Raw genomic sequence first — 21,279 nt, 5'->3', positions numbered from 1 at the left:
TTCATTACAAGTCTTAAACTCTTGTAGGGCACCCAGACGTGGGCATGCCCAGCCGTCACTACGTGCTAATGTACATAACCTGTTGAAACTCTCCATGCTGCTTAGATAAATGCAGATATAAACTATGCCTTATACCATTGTAGCAGTCTCTAGTAGCTCTGCATTGGCACTTTACCCACCACTGGTTTGGGGGGTCTCCTCATGTCTTGTGCCCAGGATGCCAAGGTCATGCGGATCATGCAGTTTGTTCCGCAATATGTGCAAGAACAGATTCTGAAGTCCAACACAGTTGCTTTATGTTCTTTAGTTGCAGTGCATTGAGTTAGTGCTCTCACCCCAGACACCTGTGCTGCATTCCACCTGCAGGATTAGAGGTTTGGTTCCCGTCGGGGCTTCCGTGGTGGATAAGCTGGGTACCATTAAATTAGACAATAGTAACATCTATTATCGCAGTACTTAGAAGCGAGAGGAGTCGGGAATGAAGCACCATATAAACCCAATATCATGTGTATTATTATCGTTCACTTATGTGAAATATTTCCATACCGTCCTTTGTGGAAGCGTGATATTGGTATAAAGCTATGAATGATTTGATCAGGATGAGTGGAATCCTCCTCGAGTCTTTCCCCACATAATTGCCAGGAAATAATCCTTGGTGACAATGAGTAGGACCTAGACCTGTGGCTTGTGCTGACTGTGCAGCATTGTTTAATGTTGTTTCCCGCTAATGTGAGCTATTGCTTTATCCGTGGTTACATTCCCAATTCTACGGAAACATTAGGAACTGTGACAATGTACTCAAATGTCGCCTGTGCTTATCAAGCTTTAAGACAGTAGGCAACCGCTTCAGCTGCTCTCCTGCAGAGCTGGTGCTTGCCTCCCTATGTTCTGTGTGCACTTCTCACATAGGTTATGTTGTTACTTAGCTCAAATGGACCTTTGCTGGCCATGAGTCTGCCATTACAAAGGTGGTCTTTTTCAGTGTTCCTGAGACCCAAATGCACTTAACCAGCATCTAGGACTCGTGGCACCAACACACTTACAGTGGTCTTTGCGGAACTCCACCAGATAGGGGACACAGGGCATAGTGCAGAAGACAGTGCTCCTGGGGCCTTCGGCACTACTGGCAAACATGGTACCAGAGGCAGACTGTTTGTCATCGCTGGCTGAATGACTGCTCTGGTAACGCACAGATCCCTTGCAGATATCCGAGGGGGCTCTTAGATTATAGAGGGAATGGTAAATAAATAGGGCCATTTTATCTTTCAATTCATTCATAATTCTTGTGGCAAAGCTATTGTTTACTACTTTACAACATCCACTTGTGTGATGCTGCTTCTAGGTGGGTTACACAACTCCACTCACATCCAGCTCCCCAACCTTTGCCAGACATGATCTAAGGCTAGATTGAACTCCTCCTTTTGACCATTTTAATATGGAGACTCTGAGTATAGCAGAGAAGCCTATTGCAGAGCGCCCCCTGGCAAAAGGTGAGATAGGTAATCCCTTCAGGAACTGACCAGGGCGCGTGGGAAAACACTGCCTGCCTAACTCTGGTGCAGCTAGTTTACAGATACCGTCGGACGATCAGTGCCCGCTTCTACTACTAGCTCGGCTCAGCGTTCAACAGCATGAGTAATATGGGGGCATAGTAGCAGCTTTTCAATGGGCTAAATGCTATTACTGGTCTGGAACGTTGCAAACACCTGTGTGAAGGGGCTGTAGACACTCTGGATGCCGGGATAACCTTGCACCCCTGAAAGGTCCAGTTGTGGTTATTATGCCCTTACGTCTTTGTTTTCTACTTTCCGATCATCGTCCTTTTGAACTTCAGTGTGATTAATACAATAGTAGCCTTTAGCCCATGGCCCTTGTCTGTCTTGCCTTTAACTTAAGGGCTGTATGTTGCTGCTACTTTGATAGTCTGTCTTCTTTTATTTCGTCTTCCTGAATCATCCCTCACCCAATTTAGTGCACCTGGGAAAAGCAGAAAAATCAAAGGCCCCTTAATAAAGCTATCTATAAACAGCAAGTCGAAAATGCCTTACATGGCCGTTTTTAATCAACAAGTCAAACCTGAATTTTTTTTAGATTTTCAATGCTGTGTTTGCTCTGGAAGTGTCCTATTTCTATGGCTAGTGTATAAATGTAGTCGAATATCCCAAACAATGGCTTCTATTACAGACCTTTCTGTGACTTGGTCTGACCTTCCCGTCACCACTGATGTGTGCAATGGATCGAGCCATGAACGTTTCAAAGCAGACTAAGTGACGGTGGCGAGGAACAGACTAAGTGACGGTGGCGAGGAACAGACTAAGTGACGGTGGCGAGGATCAGACTAAGTGATGGTGGTGAGGAACAGAGTAAGTGACGGCGGCGAGGATCAGACTAAGTGACGGCGGCGAGACTAAGTGACGGTGGCGAGGAACAGACTAAGTGACGGTGGCGAGGATCAGACTAAGTGATGGTGGTGAGGAACAGAGTAAGTGACGGCGGCGAGGATCAGACTAAGTGACGGCGGCGAGACTAAGTGACGGTGGCGAGGAACAGACTAAGTGACGGTGGCGAGGATCAGACTTAGTAATGGTGGCGAGGATCAGACTAAGTGATGGTGGCGAGGATCAGACTAAGTGACGGCGGCGAGGATCAGACTAAGTGACGGCGGCGAGACTAAGTGACGGTGGCGAGGAACAGACTAAGTGACGGTGGCGAGGATCAGACTAAGTAATGGTGGCGAGGATCAGACTAAGTGATGGTGGCGAGGATCAGACTAAGTGACGGCGGCGAGGATCAGACTAAGTGACGGTTGCGAGGATCAGACCAAGTGACGGTTGCGAGGATCAGACCAAGTGACGGCGCCGAAGATCAGACCAAGTGACGGTGGCGAGGATCAGACCAAGTGACGGTGGCGAGGATCAGACCAAGTGACGGTTGCGAGGATCAGACCAAGTGACGGCGCCGAAGATCAGACCAAGTGACGGTGGCGAGGATCAGACTAAGTGACGGTGGCAAGGATCAGACCAAGTGACTGCGGCGAGGATCAGACCAAGTGACGGTGGCGAGGACCAGACCATGTGACTAAGTGACTGTGGCGAGCATTGCAGAATGGCAAGCCTGGTCTGTTAGGATTAGCAGTACTAGCTGGCTTCCTGTAAAAAGGGACATGTTCACCTCTAAGCCCCACACCTCCATGACTGATCGCCATTCCTGCAAACTGCGCCTCGGCCATTGGGGCCCACGGATGGAAAGGGCCAGCACCACTGACCTGCTTTGTGAGTAGCGGAAGTCGAGCATTGGAGGAATTACATCCTTCCTTGCGTTTCGCGTTGTCTTAAGTGCCTCTCAGTCAGACAGATGAACTACTTGAAACCTTCTCTCCTGAACCCATTCTCATCCTTCCATATGAAGCCATGTGTGACTTTGCTGTTTCCAGCAAACTTTGTTTGACTAATCTAGTCTGTCCTGAGGAGAAGAGCAAACCCCTCGAAGTCCCCCCTTATAGCAGCGCTTTAAATGCAGTCCATTACAGCAAACATGACACTCTTTCGTTTGCTGCCAACTTTGGTAGACGATAAACAAATATAATGCAGTTTCTGCAGACATAAATGTACCAAGTTGGATGTAGAAATGTTACAATTCCACCTTTTTAAACATTTCTTTTTATTGAGTTTTCAACAGTTATACTCCACTTCACACTACAAACATTTCACCAAGGAGACGGGGTTGACAGTTCAAAATTCGACTTCAACAGTAATCTGCCCCCTTAGATATCAGTTCCAACCCAACACCCCCTCACTGCCCCGCCTGGTGAACATCTAGTTTGCTGACATCATATCTTAGCCATCCCACTGTGTTCCTCCACCCTACCCCTGCCCCCTCACACAATAAGCCATGTAGCATTGCCTAGCCTCTATGTTATCTAAGGAGCAATGGCATCTCCTCCTCGCCATCTATAACCCTTCTCGTCCTCCCCCCCAGCATGCTTCTCCGTAAAGGTTCTCCACTCAGAATCCATGGCTTTATAACACTATTCATGATTTAACCTACAGAAGGGATTGTAAATTGTATAATATCCGACCCAATTTTCAGATGTTGTGCATATAAATGCACCATTTCAACCCATTATTTAAAAAGTGTTTCGGGGGGGGGGGAGAACTCACAGAATCCCACCCATATTGGCTTGGGTTCCTTTGCTATGCTCTGTCGCATGGGATAATTCAGGGGAAATATGAACACATGAAAAGCATAAGCAGCCACCATTGGTTTGTATTTGTTTCCATCCGATCACGCCCATCCATCCTGCTTCACCCACCCACCAATCAACCCAATTGCATCCATCACACCGATGCATCCCTCACACAATAGCACCTGTGCACCTATTTTCACCAAGACCACCATCCATCTGATCACGCCCATTCAATCACATTCATCCATCCTTGAAATCACCCTCACCCAATCACTGAAACGCTCATTTAGACCCTTGGAAACTTTCAACAATTTATCAATCACACCATCCATCAACCCACCTACCCACCCATCCATCTGCCCACGCATCCATCCACCCATCCATCTTCCATCCACAAAACCTTCCATTCATCCAGAATCAAACACTCTTACCTATAAAGGAGCCGGACCTATTGGGTTTGGCAAAGGTTTGCTCGTGGGATTCAGGGGAGAAAGAAAGGAGTTAGATCTATTTATTTTCGAGTTTCTTTATTGGGGTTTATGTTGTAAAACAGTTGCGTCACTGATCCAAACAATCACAGTGGTAGTAATTTGGAATACATCAAAATAGATCTTTTGTGAAGAAACAATTAAACAGAAATAACAAAACAATAACAACATTAACGAGTCTCCATAATGTCAATGATGTAAGCAACAAAAAGGGGGGGGTCTGGCCGCAGGAGAGCACAGGTTGGATACTGTGCCAGTGTTCCGTTTCAGGTATTGTGAGTCAACAGGGGGCTGATTGTTCAGGGGGGTTTATCGTCATTGGGGGGGTTAAGTAAGGCCCAGGTGAGTGTTTTCCAGGCAGCAAGTCCCAAGCTCGTGTCTTCGGGGGAAGTGGTAAGACCATTCTCCCAAGCTGAAGTTTCCGCCCCTATCCAGCGCTCAAGTTCGTTGTGCCATGCCTGGTATTGTGGGCCTCTGGGTCGCTTCCAAGCCATGGCAATGGTCCTTTTGACCAGAATGCATACCAGATCCATTAGTCTGACTGAGTGTTTGAACTTGGCCAGTCTGGGGTACGTTCCGAGGAGGCACTCTGACGGAGTCCATTCATATCTGGTCATGCCTGCCTCGCTGCAGAGGAGTTCAACTCTCGCCCAGAGTCTCCGGACCTGGACACATCCCCAGAACATGTGTAATAGATTGGCTTCATCTCTACCACACCATGGGCAGTTATGCTGGGGTAGGTTATATATTTTGGCTATTCTAAGCGGTGTCAAGTATGATCGATATAGCATGTTGAGTTGAATTAATTTAAATCTAGAGTTTCTGGATACCGCATTGGGGAACGCTAATGCTCTATTCCATTCAGCTTCGGACAGTTCGTGGCCCAAATCACTCTCCCACCTGGTTTTGAGGTCCTTGCTGCGGGGGTTAGGCCTGTCAATTAGGTGGCTATATATGCGGGACACAGGCCTCCACCCGTCTCCCAGGCTGTATAGGTGCGTTATGAAGGTGTCGGATTCGGGCTCCTCAGGCCACGTGTCCCATTTAGTTCTAGCCAAATTGCGGATCCTTGCGTACCAAAGGAATTGACCGGCTGGGACGCCATCATCGAGCTGCAAGGAGGAGAAGTCCCGGAAAGTGCCCTCACTGTATAGGTCCCCCCACGTGTATACTCCCAGCCTTTCCCAGTGTCGAATAGAGGCAAGGTCTACTGAGTTCTGGCATAGGTCAGCTAAGAGCGGTGTGTCTGGATTGTAACTGTGCTGTAGGCGGAGAAGACTTTTAACCCTTTGCCATACCTGACGACCCAGGGTAGCTAAGAAGGGTATCCCCCCCACAAGACGTTGAGGGGCCCAAATGAGTTCATTTAATCGGATTGGGGCCGTCGAGTGCTGTAAGAGCAGTGTTTCAGGGGTAACATCATCGGCTAGCCATTTAGCCACAAAGCTTAGTTGAGCAGCCAGATAGTAACGCTCCAGATCAGGGAGCCGGATGCCTCCCTGCTCGTAAGGGAGGGTCAGGGTGGATAATGCAAATTTGTGCCTACTAGTTCCCCACAGGAAGTCTGTAAGTATCTTCCCTAAGAGACGGAAGAAGGGAGCCCTAATGTAATACGAAATGTTTTGGAAGCCATAGAGAAATCTGGGGAGGACGATCATCTTAATGATGGAAGCCCTGCCCATCATGGATAGGGGGAGGCGAGCCCAAAACCCGATTGACTTGCGCAAGGGGGGAAGTGCCGCTACCGTGTTGTTGGCGTGCATGAGTTCAGGCGTGTGGTAAATATTAATGCCTAGATAGCGGAACGTAGTGGGGCACCATCCTATACCCAGTGAGGGGAGGTCATCAACATGTGTGTCCCTGAGGGCGCCCAGCGGAAACAGACAGGACTTGCGTTTGCCAAAGTGTATGCCTGACACCTTGGCAAAGTTGTCAAGGACCTCCAGCATAGTTGGGACATTCAGCTGCGGATCCCTCACGTAGAGGAGAACATCATCCGCGTACAGGGAAATTATATGGTCCACCCCATCAATCCTGATACTAGCATCAAAGAATTGTTTCCTGAAAAAAATGGCAATGGGTTCAAGCCCTATTATGTATAGCATGGGGGAGAGCGGACAGCCCTGCCGTGTGCCCCTTTGTATATCCCATGCCGTGGATATGAGTCGACCAGTCTTCACCCGTGCTCGCGGCTTGGTGTAGAGAATTATGATCCAGCGAATGAATCGTTCTCCGAAGCCAAACTCCCTGAGTACCGCAATCAGCCATTCCCAGAAAATTGAATCGAATGCCTTGATGGCGTCTAAAGAAAGTAATGTGTGGGCTTGCCCAGTGTGAGAGGGATGTGACAATATGTGTTGTAATCTGCGTAGGTTGGCAGTGGTGTTGCGGCCCGGCACAAAGCCACTCTGGTCGGGGTGCACCACTTCTCCGATCACCCTGGACAGCCGCTTGGCCAATATGGTTGTGAGAATTTTAACATCGTAATTGAGCATAGCGAGAGGGCGATAGGAGTCACAGTCATCCGCAGGCTTACCAGGCTTGAGGAGCGGAACCAATAAAGTCTCTCGCATGCTCTCGGGCAGGGTGCCCGACTCGTAGGCTTCTTGGAATACCTCGTGTAGCAGCGTGGACAGTTCCGGCTCATGGGCTTTGTAAAATTCAGCGGGCAGCCCGTCACTGCCCGGTGCCCTGCAGGTGGCCAGTGACTTAATGGCGTCTTTTATGTCCTCTATATCGATGTCAGCATCTAGAGCCTCCCTGTGTGGCAGGGGGAGAAGGGGCAAGCCAATTTCGTCCAGGGTGTTTGAGATGTCCTCGGGGGGTACCTCTTCAGCGTGGGAGTACAGCTGGGTGTAGAACAGCCTAAGGGTGTCGTTAATTCCCTGTTGGGACCTTTGTAGCGTGCCATCGGCATCTCTTAGGGCAGTGGTCGGGAACTTAGGGTGTTCTTTCTTACACAGCCAGGCGAGTAGTCTGCCAGGTTTGTCGGCATGGGCGTGCGTTCTGTTGGTTCTGGTGATATAATCAAATTTGGCCAATCTGTCCCAGGCTTCCTTGCAGGCGGCCCTAGAGCTGGCCAGCTTGACTTCCTGTGGTTGGAGGTCCAGGGTGTTGGATTCTAGCTGTTCTATTTCAGCTTCTAGTGATTCGAGTTCAGTTCTTAGGCGTTTCCTCATGCCTCCGGCCTTTGCTATGACCTCTCCCCTTACAACCACTTTGAGAGCATCCCAGACCGTGCTTAGGTGGGCTACACTGCCTTTATTCTCATTGATGTAATTCTCTATGGTTTCTCTAAGGCTTTCCCTGAACTCGGGGTCTTTAAGTGCCTCAGTGGGCATCCTCCATGTGGGTATGGGGGATCTGGGTCCAGTGATGTTCCATTCAATTACAAGGGGAGAGTGGTCAGAGATGGTGCGGCCCAGGTAGTTGGAAGAGTCGATCTGGGGGAAGCTCTCTCTGCCAATGAAGAGGTAGTCGATTCTGGTGTAAAGATTATGCGGTGAGGAGTGGAAGGAATAGCCACGATCCTTGGGGTGCTGTTCCCGCCAGATGTCGACCAGGTCTAGGCGGTTCAGCATGGTGTTCAGGGCGGTGGTGGCAGTTGATGGGCCAGCCAAGGGGGGGGTCGACCTGTCGAGTGCAGGGTCACTGATGCAGTTAAAGTCGCCTCCCCAGATAAGGAATGCATCTCTATAGGGCGCAATCTTTGTGCTTAACTTGGTGAGGTGCGCAGGGATGTTGTTGTTGGGGAGGTATGAGTTGACTATGCAGATCTCTGTTTGTTCAATGTGGCCCAGAATTATGACATACCTTCCATCGGGATCCTGTTCGATTTTGGTGAGCTGGAAGGGGATGTGAGGGCTGATCCAGGTGAACACCCCTCTGGCGAATTTGGAGTATGTGGACCCAAACCCTTGTCCACCCCAGTATGATTGGAGTGCTGCCATGGCTTCCTTGGTTAGATGTGTTTCTTGTAATAGGACCAACCCTATCTTCTTTCTGTGTAGATAGGATTTTATTCTGTTCCGGCGTAAGTAGGTACCTAAGCCCCTCACATTCCAGGTGGCGATTTTAAGGCGTGTGGGCATGATGATGGCAATGTGGCCAGGGCGCTGGCTCCACCCTCCTTGAGCCAGCTCTGTGTGCCGAGTGGTCGCCCCCAGGGTCTATGCTCTGCTTTCTTCCTGTTGGCCTTGATTGTTGCGTTGACGTGTTAATCGGAGACTTATAAACGAATTTAACTTCCACTCGAACAGGTGGATTGAACAAAAAAGTTAACTGTGTGTTGCTCCCAGCAGCTGTTCTGGGAGGACAACGCTCGGGGGCATCCGCTACCCATCGGCCTGTCCAGGTCATGTGGTGCGGTTGTGGTGTTGGCCTTGGGCCAGCCATGCTTGGGGTGGGGTGGGTTGCGCCGATGTCTGTGGGGTGGTCCGCGGAACTCCCGTCCTTGAGAGAACTAATCAATCATTGTTGTATCGGATCTGTTTGGGTTTAGCCGTTGGGTGTCGAAACGTGGTCCTCTCCCTCGGCCAGGTTATTATGTTCCATCCACATAGTGGCTGCCGCCGGGGTCTCCATGTAGACGGCTTTACCTTTGTGTAGAATCTTGAGGCGCGAGGGGTACAGTAGCATGTATTTAAGGTCGAACTTCCGCAGTTGGGCTTTGATAGGTATGAACGAGTTCCTGGCTCGCTGGACTTGCGGGGTATAATCGGGATAGATTACAATCTTGGAGCCATCGCGTCTGATGTCACCTCCATCCCTCGAGAATTTGAGGATTGTTTCCCTGTCACGAAAGTTCAAGACCTTGGCAATCATTGGGCGAGGGTGTGATCCCGGAGGGGGCCGCTTTTGTAGGGCGCGGTGGGCTCTCTCGATGGAGAAGCCCTGTGTGAGTTTGCCAGCTCCGACTTCCTGCATTAGTAGGGACTCGATAAATTCTGTGGGGTCAGCGCCTTCCATCCCCTCCGGAACGCCCAGGACTCTGATGTTATTGCGGCGGGCTCTACCCTCTGCTTCTTCGGATCTCGCTTCAAGATGAGCCACTTGCCTCTCAAGTGTGATGACTTTCTGCTTTAAGTCCTTGGCAGTGTCCGTGGTGTCCCGGAGGTTTATTTCCACTTTGTTTATTCTTTCTGCCATGTTGCGGGCGTCTTGGCGGATTAGCTGCATGTCCACCTTGAGTTCGTCTATCCTGGTCTCCATGCACGTTTGGAGTGCTGCGATAGCTTGGAGCACTTGGGCGTTGCTGGGGTCGGTAGCAGTTGTTGGGGTTTCAGTCTGCGTGGGGATCTCATGTTGGTTGGGCTGTTTGGGTTTAGCCCCTGAGAATGAGTCCATGATTGTGGCACCCCTGTTCTTGTTGCGCGAAGTAGACATTTGTCCCACCTGGTAGTGTGGTAACAGGGATGAGCCCTCCGTCGGCCCCACAGGACGGCGTATTTCAGTGAAGAGCAGCGGTGTTCCTTGGCGACACGATGCAGGGTGTTCCCCCGGCAGTGCGACAGGGCACTCAGCGATTTCCCGACACTCCGGGCCGTGGCCTCGCTGGGCCCCGTCGTCTATGGTACAGGCGAGTTCCGGCTCCCAAGCGCTAGGATAGGGTCTGCAGGCTTACCGGTGCGTTGGTGGGTAAACTATTCACTCCTCAGTCCTCGGGCCGTCCGTTCGGGGGGAGAGGAGGAGGGCCCCTGTTTAGGTCTCCGCCGCTCCTTCGCACAGAGCTCCTCGCGGTCAGCAGATCGCGTCAGTGGGCTATGCACATCTCGTGTCCCCTCCGCAGTGGTCCCGGGGCGATGGATGTGACTCCGTCCGCTCCCCTTGGCAGTGTGGTGGTCTCCTCATGTGCTCGGTGGCATCCAGCGGCAGGACGAGTCCCGAGGAGCAGGGAAAAGCGAGGGTGTCCGGTCTTTCGGACGATGACTTTGCTGGGGACTTTCCGCCACTTGCGTAGGGACAGGGGAGGCGAAGCCCGATGGAACCTCTTCCCTTCGCCTCGCAGCCCGCTCGGTCCGCCCCTCCGTCAGGCCTCGCTGTCGTCCGCCATCTTGTTTCGCTCGGGGGCGTCAGTTCCGAGGTTGCGTTTTCGGGGACGCTGGTTCCGATTCTTCTCGTTCCAGCGCCGAACGGGGTCAGAATCACTTCCCCCACTTGGGTATAAGTTTTGGCACACAATCGGGCCAGGAATAAGGGTCGAATAAAGGATCTAGGCCAGGATCGGGACGGGAGCTCCACACAGTCACGTCTTTACGCCATCAGCGTTGGCCACGCCCCCCAGAAAGGAGTTAGATCTATAATGATCTATGTGAGCGGTTATAGGTCAAAGGTTCGAATCAAAAGGATCTAAATACAATAGGGTTGAATCAAAAGGACCGAAAACAAAAGGGTCGAATTTTCTTTTCTCTTTTTTTTTGGGGGGGGGGCGAGTTCCCCCCACAAACCCCTGTTTTTGCTGTGAAACTCATTTTTTTTCCTATACGGAAACCCCAAAAAAAATATACATTTAAAAACAAAATGTGACCCTTTTGTTTTAGGCCCTGTTGAGTCGATCCTATGGCATTCTATCCTTTTGCATTCAAACCTTTGACCGGACACCATGTGAGCAGCACAGCTCTGAATACCAACAAAGTCTAATTGGGTCCTAGCTTGTGATCATTTACACTTGGGCCAGGGGCTGCTGGCTGGTGCATGCCAGATGGATCAAGACGGGTGACCGTCAGCTGCCTGCTGCTGCAATTTCGGGTGACTCAATGAGGAGATAACACTTTTTAATCCACTTCCTGCAGCCTAAACTGGTTTGCGTGGTATCGTGATATAATTCCGGAATATCAGAGTAGTAGTGGATATTACCTCCTACAGTCCTCCGCGCTTAAATGACAACACAGAATGTCACATGACGTGGCCGTTGACCCCAACGATGACCCACTGTCAGTTTTTTAAACTTTCTTTTTTGGAAAACCAGAGACTAAGCATGTTAATAAACTGCAACTTTGGAAAATATCCACAGCAAAGCATGCTTATCTGAAATCGATTGGCAGCAAGATCGACGATATCACAGGCCTTGGCAGGGGTTGCCAGCAGCCACCTGGGTCACAGTTCCTACCGCTAGGCATGGTCGCCGTGTAATGCCCACCGGGGAAGCAAAGGCAGAAGCTTTAGGCTCCACCATGCTGCTGCGTTCCCCTTGTTTTGTGTATAGTGTACTTTTCCAGAAATAGCGGTTCTTAATCCGTATTGTATGTTCTGCTTGTGTCATGTGTGTACCAAAAGTGCATAGCTTATGTTCTCAATCTTGCAACAATAACGGCATAGGATTGTTTCCTTGTTTCTGTTGCAGCTGTTTTTTATGGCCTCGACACCCCGACGGTTGTGGGCATCGCCTTTGCGGCATTCCTGATTGGTGCACTGCTGACGGCAGCATTGTGGTACATCTACTCTCATACAGGTATGCAGTAATGTTTTGCTTTTGGTGTACCCTATTGCTTGTGTTCACACCCCATATTTAAGAATATGCATAACCAATTGTACAACACTGTTGTCATGTGCAAACACTCTGGTCGGGGCAACTGATCCGTGTGGCCTCCCTGACTCCTGAGTGCTAGACATATAATGCAGCTGCGTTGGCTCATGTCCAGCATAAATTCCCCCCTAAATGTATGTTTACACCTCCTGATGTAAAAGGCCATGTTTAACTGTAGGAGCAGGTCTTGGGACAGCCTCGGATTACGCAACCTTATAGCAGAGGGCCACAGTCATTGGCAGGCGTGGCGGCACTGCATACATCAAAAGGGGGAGAACTGGTATGCCAAAGAGGGCCCCCGAAAAATAATCTAGTCAATTTGTTGAATGGGTGGGCTTGGCAATTTGGATGCATTTCCACTGAAAGCAGAGGGACAACATTGGATATGCACCTTAATATTTACAAATGACACCCGTGGCCAATGCTTAGCTGCCAGGTGGGCCTGCAGCACACATGGCACATTCAGCCATTCCTGGCGTTTAGCCAACAGCCTGCTGCACGCTGGGAGTTGAGTCTATACTGCAAAGTCCTGTTGACTATAAAGTCAAGAGCAACCTTAAGGGTCATAGAGGCCATGGTTTCACTGGCAACTGTGTACTTCTAATGCACACATCTTGTCGTGTATTTAGGCTGAAGGTTAACATTTTCCAAAAAGTACATGAGATCATAACCTCATGATGCATAACCATGTCGAGAAAAGAAGGTATATTTCTGGTTTGTTTTAGTAAGGTGTTCTTTGCATGGTTGCATAACACCCTAAGTGGTTTTATTCTAATATATCTTTGAAATCATATTTCTCCGGTGTTGGGCGAGCAGAATTCCAGCTGCATCGCTTTCGCGTAGCAGTGGAATATATTATCAACATTGTCAACTTTAGTCAGAAAAACTCCATCAAAGTCACATATAATGTCAAGTATACAACATAAGAGCAGTATTAAACAGTGCAGGGTTACCTATTAGTTTCAAGAACCATCTGTAGTCATTTATAACAGCATTTTATTCCTTGTCTATTTAAGAGGCATTGAAGGGCCCGCGATACATGCAGGCAATGTATGATATGATATGATATGGCGCGACGAGGCAGCGGGCGGGAACAAGGGGAGGCAGACAAACGATCCTACTAGGTCAGGTGTCATTCAGATCGCGCAAGAGCAAGGTGGGGGGGGGAGGGAAAAGTGCAAGGGGGAAAGGGAGAGGAGAAGTGCAGTAACGATTTAGTAGAACAAGATAAATAATAAGGGCCAGCTGGTGGCAAGTGCAAGATAAGTGCAGACAAGTGCTGGGAGGAGGGGCTGTAGGGATACAGAGACAGTCCCACAGTGCAGGGGTTGCCAGGTAGGCAGTGCAGGGGAGAGTGGCAGGGCCACGGAGCGGGGTAGGTGAGTGGCCCTGTTGCAGATTCAGTACAGTTTCAGTAATATTAACAGGGGAGAGAAAGCTGAGGCAAAGAGGAAGGTTTTGAGGTGCTTCCGGAACCGGAGATGGTTCTCATCGAGTTTCAGGGAGGCAGGAAGGCTGTTCCAGAGGGAGGCCCCTGCAGCGGAGAGAGATCTACCCCCAACTCATTGCTTGGAGAAGTGGCTGACCCTGAGGGAGTTGGAGGTGGATGAGCGAAGAGCTCGAGAAGGAAGATATTTAGGAAGAGAGAGTTGACAGTATTTTGGCCCGAGGCCCCAGATGGCCTTGTGGACAATGCAGAGGGTTTTGAACTTAATCCACGCAGCCACTGGGAGCCAGTGTAGCGATTTCAGTCCTGGAGAGATACGGTCCCTGGGCTTGAGGCCAAGGACAAGTCTTGAAGTCCTGTTGTGGATGAGTTGCAAAGGGCAGAGAGTAGAGGCAGGCAGATTCAGATACATGCTGTTACAGTAGTCCAGCTTGAGAGAACCAGAGCTCTAGAGACAGTGAGCTTCTGGGGGAAGGAGAAGAAAGGGAGGATACCTCTGAGGAGGTGAAGCTGGTAGTGTGACTTCTTAGAGACGTCAGATATGTGATGAGAGAAAGAGAGTGTGGAGTCAAAGATGACCCCAAGGTTTTTAGCCTTGCAGGTAGGAGCAGGAAGAGGGTCAAGAGAGGCCGACCAGAGAGCTGCAGGGAAGGAGGGAGTGGGTGTGCCGATGAGTAGAATCTCAGTCTTACTGGCATTAAGGCAGAGGTCATTGGCGGCACACCATTCCTGGATAGCAGGAAGACAATCGGAGATGAGGGAAGGAGAAGAGGAGGCCGAGGGTAGCCTGAAAATGAGCTGGGTATCATCCGCATAGCACTGAAAATTGGGGCAGAAAGCAGCGATGCGGTGGGCAAGAAGTGCCAAGTACTGGTTGAACAGCCAGGGAGAGAGGTTAGATCCCTGGGGGACACCACAGGTAGAGAAAAAGATGTCAGAGAGGAAGGATCCCAGTTGGACCTGGGAGGGTCGATTGGAGAGGAAAGAGGACAGCCACGCCAGAGCCTGACCACTGATACCCAGGTTATCACGGAGACGGTTGAGCAGGATGGTATGGTTGACAGTATCAAAGGCAGAGGAGAGATCAAGCAAAGAGAACACAAGGAGTGTTTGAGTCAAGGTTCGAGAGCAGGTCCTCACGGATGTTCAGGAGAGCAGTTTCCGTGCTTCTGGCAGCTCTGAAGCCAGACTGATGGTCGTGAAGACTACCAACAGATTCAGCATGGAGATTAAGCTGGGAGATGGCCAGTTTCTCCAGGAGCTTGCCCAGGAAGGGAGTGATAGAGGTTGGGCGATAGTTAGCCGGGCAGGAGGGGTCGGAGGAGGGTTTCTTAAGAAGGGGGTGCACAAGGGAGTGCTTGAGGGGGAATGGGAAGACTCCAGAGGTGAAGGAGTGATTGCAGAAGTCAGCCAGGGCAGGAGCCAAGGAGCTGATGTGGTCCTTGATGGTTTTGGAGGAGCATGGGTGGACCTGTTTTGACGAGACTTTCATAAATCGGACTTGTCTCGAAACCTCGTCAGCAGAAAAAAGGGGAAAGGCAGAGAAGGAGGGAGGAGGGTTGGCCGCAGAAGGGCCAGAGGAAGAGCAGGGAATAGAAGGGGGGAGGTGATATGAGGAGAGTGTGGACAGGATGTCCTGAGTTTTTGAAATGAAGTGAGAGGCCAGTGCCGTGCAGAGGGTCTGGGAGGAGACAGGAGCGATAGAGACTGCAGGAGGGTTGGACAGCTCCTTGCAGATTTTAAAGAGTTCGGCTGAATTATTTGATGCCGCAGAGATGTGGCCTTGGATAAGGGCTCTCTTCTTGGTGAGAACGGAGAGCCGGTATTGCCTTTGGAGTAGGCGGCAGGCCAGTTTGTCAGAGGATGCACATGAAGAACGCCATTTCCTCTCTGCCACCCTGCACTTGCGTTTAAGGGTGACGAGATCCAAGTCATACCAGGAGTTACATTTGGCTTTGGGCTTCAGGCAGATTCTCATGACAGGGGCAAGGAAATCAAGAGTATCAGATATAGCAGAGTGAAGCGTGGAGAGGGCTGTGTCAGGGTGGGGGTCAGCCGAAGTGGGAAGGGGGGCGAGAAGGTGGCAGCGAAAGCCTCAACTGACACACGTTTCATTGGTCGGATGACCGAGAAGGAGGGTGGCAGTGATGAGGGTGGCTTTGCCTGTGGGGTAGGGAAGGTGAGGTGGGAGGATTGGAGAAAGTGATCACTCCAGGAGAGAGGAGTGGAGAGAGGGACAGAGAGGGGAAGGTCAGAAGAGATCAGAGCATCAAGTGTGCCCTGCAGAATGAGTCGGCCCAGACGGGAGAATAGAGAGTGAGAGAGCGTTGCAGAGGTCGCGAAAGAGTACAGAGGGGGGACCGGAGGCATCCAGGTGGATGTTGTAGTCTCCAAGAAAGAGGAGTTGAGTGGTTGAGGACAGGAGTGAGGAGGAGAGGTCCACCCACTCAGAGAGGAAGAAGGAAATTTGACCAGGTGGTCGATAGATAGTAGCCACGGTAAGGGACTGGCTAGGAGACAGAGAGAGTCGGCAGACAAGGCATTCAAAAGAAGAGTAGGTCTGCATAGGAGTGACAGTGGCAGGAATCCACTCAGGGAAGATAAGGGCCACACCCCCCCAGCACGGTTGGACCTGGGCACGGAGAGGATCTTGTAGCCGTCAGGTAGGAGTGTGTCAAAGCTGGTGACAGAGCTGGCTGTGAACCATGTCTCGGTGAGACCGAGGACGTCAAGGTCCAGTTCCTCAAGAAGGCGACAGATGTCAGAGGACTGTTTGACGGCAGAGCAAGAGTTAAGAGTGGCAATGTGGAGAAGATTGCCAGCCTTGAAGGATTTCCGGGGAGGGGTACAGATCAGAGGTACGCCCTGCAGAGGTGAAGAAGAAGCACAAGAGGGGATAGGGAGGGAGGGTGGAGGCAAGGTAGCCGATGACAGAGGAGGAGGGACAGCAGGAGAGGAAGGGAAGTTGATGAGGCGCGGGAAACGTCTATCAAAGAGGTGAAGGTTGGCCTGAGGGCCTTGGACCAAGACGGTCCCATTAGCGGAGACATTAATAATGGCCTTAGAAGAGTGGAAGGAGGCCAAGAGGACATCCCAGCGGGTGCCACCATTAATGGGAGAAGAGGAGAAAGGAGAGAGCACAGAGACTTACATTAGAAAGACAAACTCCAGGAAGGCAAATTATAAAATCAGATTTCTAGAGCATGGGGACTATTTTTTTGTACCTGATGTCTCCGTAGACTGGGCAGAAGAAGAGTACACACATTCTGTTGTCAGTTTTATCCAGACAAAAGGACAGCTTAGATTCAGATAGCCCTCCTTGTACCACCACTCACTAGTAACCTCATTTCGAGGTAAGCCGTTAAACCTCAACTTAATAATTGGGACTTTATCTGGAAGATAGGGAGAAGGCAGTGAATAGGGTTGCTGGCCACCTGTCCCAGAGATGACCTTTACTCCACTGTGGGTCACACTGGTGGCTTCAACAGCCGCTCTGATTTGGATCTGTCAGGGATTTGAGGGACTTCATTCACGTTAACACTGTTTCTGTTATCCAAAACTTGAGATCCTCCTACTTACCAATTGGTAACAATGCTTCAAGATCCCTTATAACATGTTTAAACCATGTCTGTTTGCTCCCAGATGTCTTTTAAAATGATTTTAAAGAGATTGACCTTCAGCAAAGCAAAATCTAGCATGCCTTCATGCTGTCAGCAATATATGCGAGGCCCACTTCCATTGTGCGTGCCTACATTCATGGCCGACTTCACCATAGCCATATGGGCTGGCACCATATAAGCAAATTGCCTTCACTTTGTCTTTTAATGCCATTGGTTGTGCTTTATACGCAATTCAAACAGGATGTGGGCGTGTGCCCTCTAATGATATGATCATTCCCTGCAAATTGTCTGCAATATGTATTCCTGAACATTCAAATGCAAAAGCTGTTGGGATAATCACTTCTCCAGATCTAAACATACAAGAACGACGAATCTTTCTTTACTCCTGGACCAGGCAGCATTGCAGCAGACTTCCAGAGCTATGAACTAGTCTTAACATTATTATGACAGGATTGTAAGAGGTACCTTATTATTCACTGTTACACCCACATCAATTTAACAAGATGCTCACATAATCACTTGTGTAAAGATTACATAGGAAAGGTTTCATTATTCACCTTTGCCTTACACTACAAGTGATCAGGAAACCTTTTGTTAATTGGCCATCTTTAGCAAATTTCAAAAGCGCTCAATTAGTTATGGGGTGTTATTAGTATAGGAATAAGGACACAGGGTATTTCTATATTATCAGTAATTGCCCACAATATGGATTTCATTAGACCGATGCAAAAGCTGTGCTTACATCCAAAAATGGCAGACATATTGGCTCTTTTTTTCATAACATCATTTACCCATAAAAAGGTAATTAAATTATTATGTAAACATGAGCGTGATGATAGTGATTTAATGTGCTAACATGGACATTGTGAACCCATTTGCATCTGTGGCTATACACAGACACAAACACACACACACCTCATAATGCCATGCACATGTGAACGACAGATTACCCCAGATACTAAATGATAGAAAAGATCATGGCAGGTTAAAAACAATTTGGCCACAAGAGCATTAATTACATAGCACAAAAAAGACCACTATGACAATGGATTAGAGCCCTTCTGAACCCAGAGATTTGGGGTATAATGGGGCTTTGATTTAGGTGGTGGGATTAGCCAGGGATCGATTGACCCCCATGGCTAAGACATATCAAAGAGGTTCAGTGAAAGCGGAGATGAGCAAGCTTTGGGAAGGCCGAGGTCATACCACCAAATTGCGTCTCATACCCACAGGTTTTCCAGGGTCAGAGCAGTCTTGCTCATGGGGCTGGGCAATGGGAGGATTGGCAAAGGACATTTTCCTCCCCTCTGTTCAATTGTTGTTGCTCCGTTTTACCCCCAGCCTCTAGAGGCCACCTCTGGCTGGATACCTTTCGCCTTGCCTTTAGGTGGGTTAGTGCGCTCTACAATGCTACTGCTATGCCCTAGCAATCTCCTTCCTCTTATTGTTTATGACGGCACTATTCCCTACGTATAGGCACTTTACTTAGCGACCCTTGCTTTCTTTTAACTCCCCTCCTACTCCTCTTTGGCTAAGACATCTATTTTCTACCTTAGAACCCTATCCTTTTATCTCCATCTTTCTCTTGTAAACCCCAACCTTCCTGCCTCCTTCCCTGCACTCCTTTCCTTGCCTTGTTGTTTACGTACTTTTTCTGGTCCTCCTTGCTGAGGCCCCCACTCTCTAGCACCTCTCTCGCTCTCTTTGGCATGGTCTTATCCCTGTTCCTTTTCCGCTGAGCTAACTACTCTGTCGCCCCCCACCCCCCCCCACAAGGTCACCCATTCTCTCAAATCTGTTACTCTTTCTCTTACTTATGCACCACAGACCTATCTTTCTTGGCACTTGTGTCGACCCTCAGCTAGGACATCCAGGGTATATACCCTCCATCTCTTATCTGCCCTTTGTCGTCCTCCCTGTCTCTCCCACCAGTTATCTCTCTTCACCTTTCTTCCACTATGATGCGTGGCGCATTTCTGACCTGAATTCACTCCCCGTCCTGCCACTTCTCCATTTATCTTCACTTGCCTGTGGAGAGCTCTAGGAGTTTCATTCCATCGTTGTCACCCTTATCTGTTCCCAAATGCTGGCGCTCTTCTGTCTTGAATTCACACCCCGCCGTGGCACTTTCCTGCAACTCTTGGCACGGCAGGCAAAGCTGTTTGTGCCTACAGGGGGCTTGTGTCCATCCCTTCCCACTCTCTCTCTAAATCATGGCCTGACATGTCAGGTCTTTCTGGCCGCCTTCCATAACTCCAGCTTCTAGTTTTCTGTAAGCCCACTATTTTCTGGTAGCTTAGCTTGCAGGTTCCGTGCCCCAGGTGTTTTTCCCTGCTTCCTCCTTAGGGATTATTCTCCTGATGTCCTATGACCTTATGGCCTAACAGCCTCTTTTGATCTGTACCCTTTCCCACATGTACTGTGCGTCCACACTCCAATTCAGTGGCATCGTCTTAAGTGTGTCTCCCCCCTCTTATCGCTCTGGCCCCGAAGAGACCACACTCTTTTCTGTCCTCTCATGACCCATTTGCCAACTATCACATCCCATGCAATCTCGCTTTGTTCCCTTCTATCTATATTGCCTGCCCCTCTCTCCCTCAATCTTCTACAATGGTTACTGATTTCCATTCCTTCCATAGTACCCTCCTTATCACCTGTGTCCTCTGTGGCCTTTTGCTCTCCTCCCCCTATACTGTAGAGGAGTCTGCAAGTAGCACCCTCTCACTGGCTTGCTGAAGAGTCTTTGCTACTACTATGCCTGTCCATCTGCAACCGGCTGCACCTCCACTCCTTTGTTACTATAGTGATTGTCCTTTTTGGGGGTGTGTACCCCAGCTGCTGCTCTAGATTTGAAACTAAAGAGGGGGGAAGGGATGGTCCACCCTCATGTCTGCAATCTTAGTCACCTTAGATCACTGAGCCGGTAGTCTGTATATTCCTCTGTCTTGGCATATCCTACTTCTATGTTCAGTTTGTAAATCTATCACAAATTCAATACACAGAAATAAGGGGGGGAATGGATCATCCAGAGCAAGTACATTTAAAACTGATTATTAACATATACAGCAAAAGAGCTTTTATGGTCCAGAGTAGTCATGAATATATCCTTGCTTTCGACTCTATCCTCACTGTCGCTTTCTTAGGCCTTTCCATGAAATCTTCTACTTCGCCTCCCTTTCCTCCCTCTGATCTCATTGCTTGCAGCCTCCCTCCTTCAACATTCCAAACGCACCCATTGCCTCATTCACATATTCCACCCCAATGCCTGGTTGAGCCTACTCCCTCTAGGCCACACAAGCATAGGCTCTATGGAATCATTGCCACCCTCAATGTCCCTTCTGCTATTAAGTATGTAGTCATCATCCATGACATCATGAAGGAAATTATATCTGCCTTTCTAGTAGTTACAGAGACTTGATTCTCTAATAATTACACAACCATGGATGATCCTGGGGTGTAAAAGAGCCAGGTATGTATTAGAACCAATAAGGGCAGGTCTGCAATGGTCCTGTCACGGCTTTACTATTACAACAGCCTTCAGTTTCTCAAATAACCGGTATCCAGGCATCGCTTCGAATGCATAGTTTCGTATGGCAAAGTTTCGAAACAAAAATGCATCGAAAAAATGCATTTATTTGTAGGTAAAGTTTTTTTGTACTATAATAGGTTTTAAGGGGTTAAAAAACAGGGGTTGGGGGACCCCCCCCTTAAAAGAAAAGAATTTTTTCGATGCATTTATTTTTTGAAACTTTGGCATTCAATGCAATCACTAGGAACCAAATAACCGTACCCAGCCACTACAGATCATTCAAAACAAGGCTTCTAGATTGACCCTTTGGCTTAAATTCTGGGATCATATTTTGGCAGCTCTTCGCTCCTTGCAATGGCTCTTGGGTAGAACGCAGATCTGTTTAAATGTTCTCGGCCTTATGCACAGGGCCTTTGGAAACAAAAGGTCAGGTTTCCACTGGCATAGGGACACAACATATCGACTACCCCCATCCTTGAGACCG

At 49.3% G+C, this 21,279-nt stretch overlaps 1 protein-coding gene across 2 annotated transcripts in view; it reads left to right on the top strand.

Moving 5' to 3' along the window:
* TGFBR3 (transforming growth factor beta receptor 3) overlaps positions 1-21,279 on the top strand; it is a 486,836-nt gene that overhangs the window by 418,983 nt on the left and 46,574 nt on the right. For both annotated transcript variants that reach the window (XM_069641782.1, XM_069641781.1), the window contains exon 15: positions 12,017-12,124. In XM_069641782.1, the coding sequence (XP_069497883.1) occupies positions 12,017-12,124 (108 nt within the window). The remainder of the gene's footprint in view (positions 1-12,016; positions 12,125-21,279) is intronic.

The sequence above is a fragment of the Ambystoma mexicanum genome, chromosome 1q (assembly GCF_040938575.1).
Source record: "Ambystoma mexicanum isolate Mex_15411 chromosome 1q, UKY_AmexF1_1, whole genome shotgun sequence".
NCBI lineage: Eukaryota > Metazoa > Chordata > Amphibia > Caudata > Ambystomatidae > Ambystoma > Ambystoma mexicanum.
Note: the sequence above shows the minus strand (reverse complement) of the source record. Positions and strands in the feature narration are given on the sequence as shown.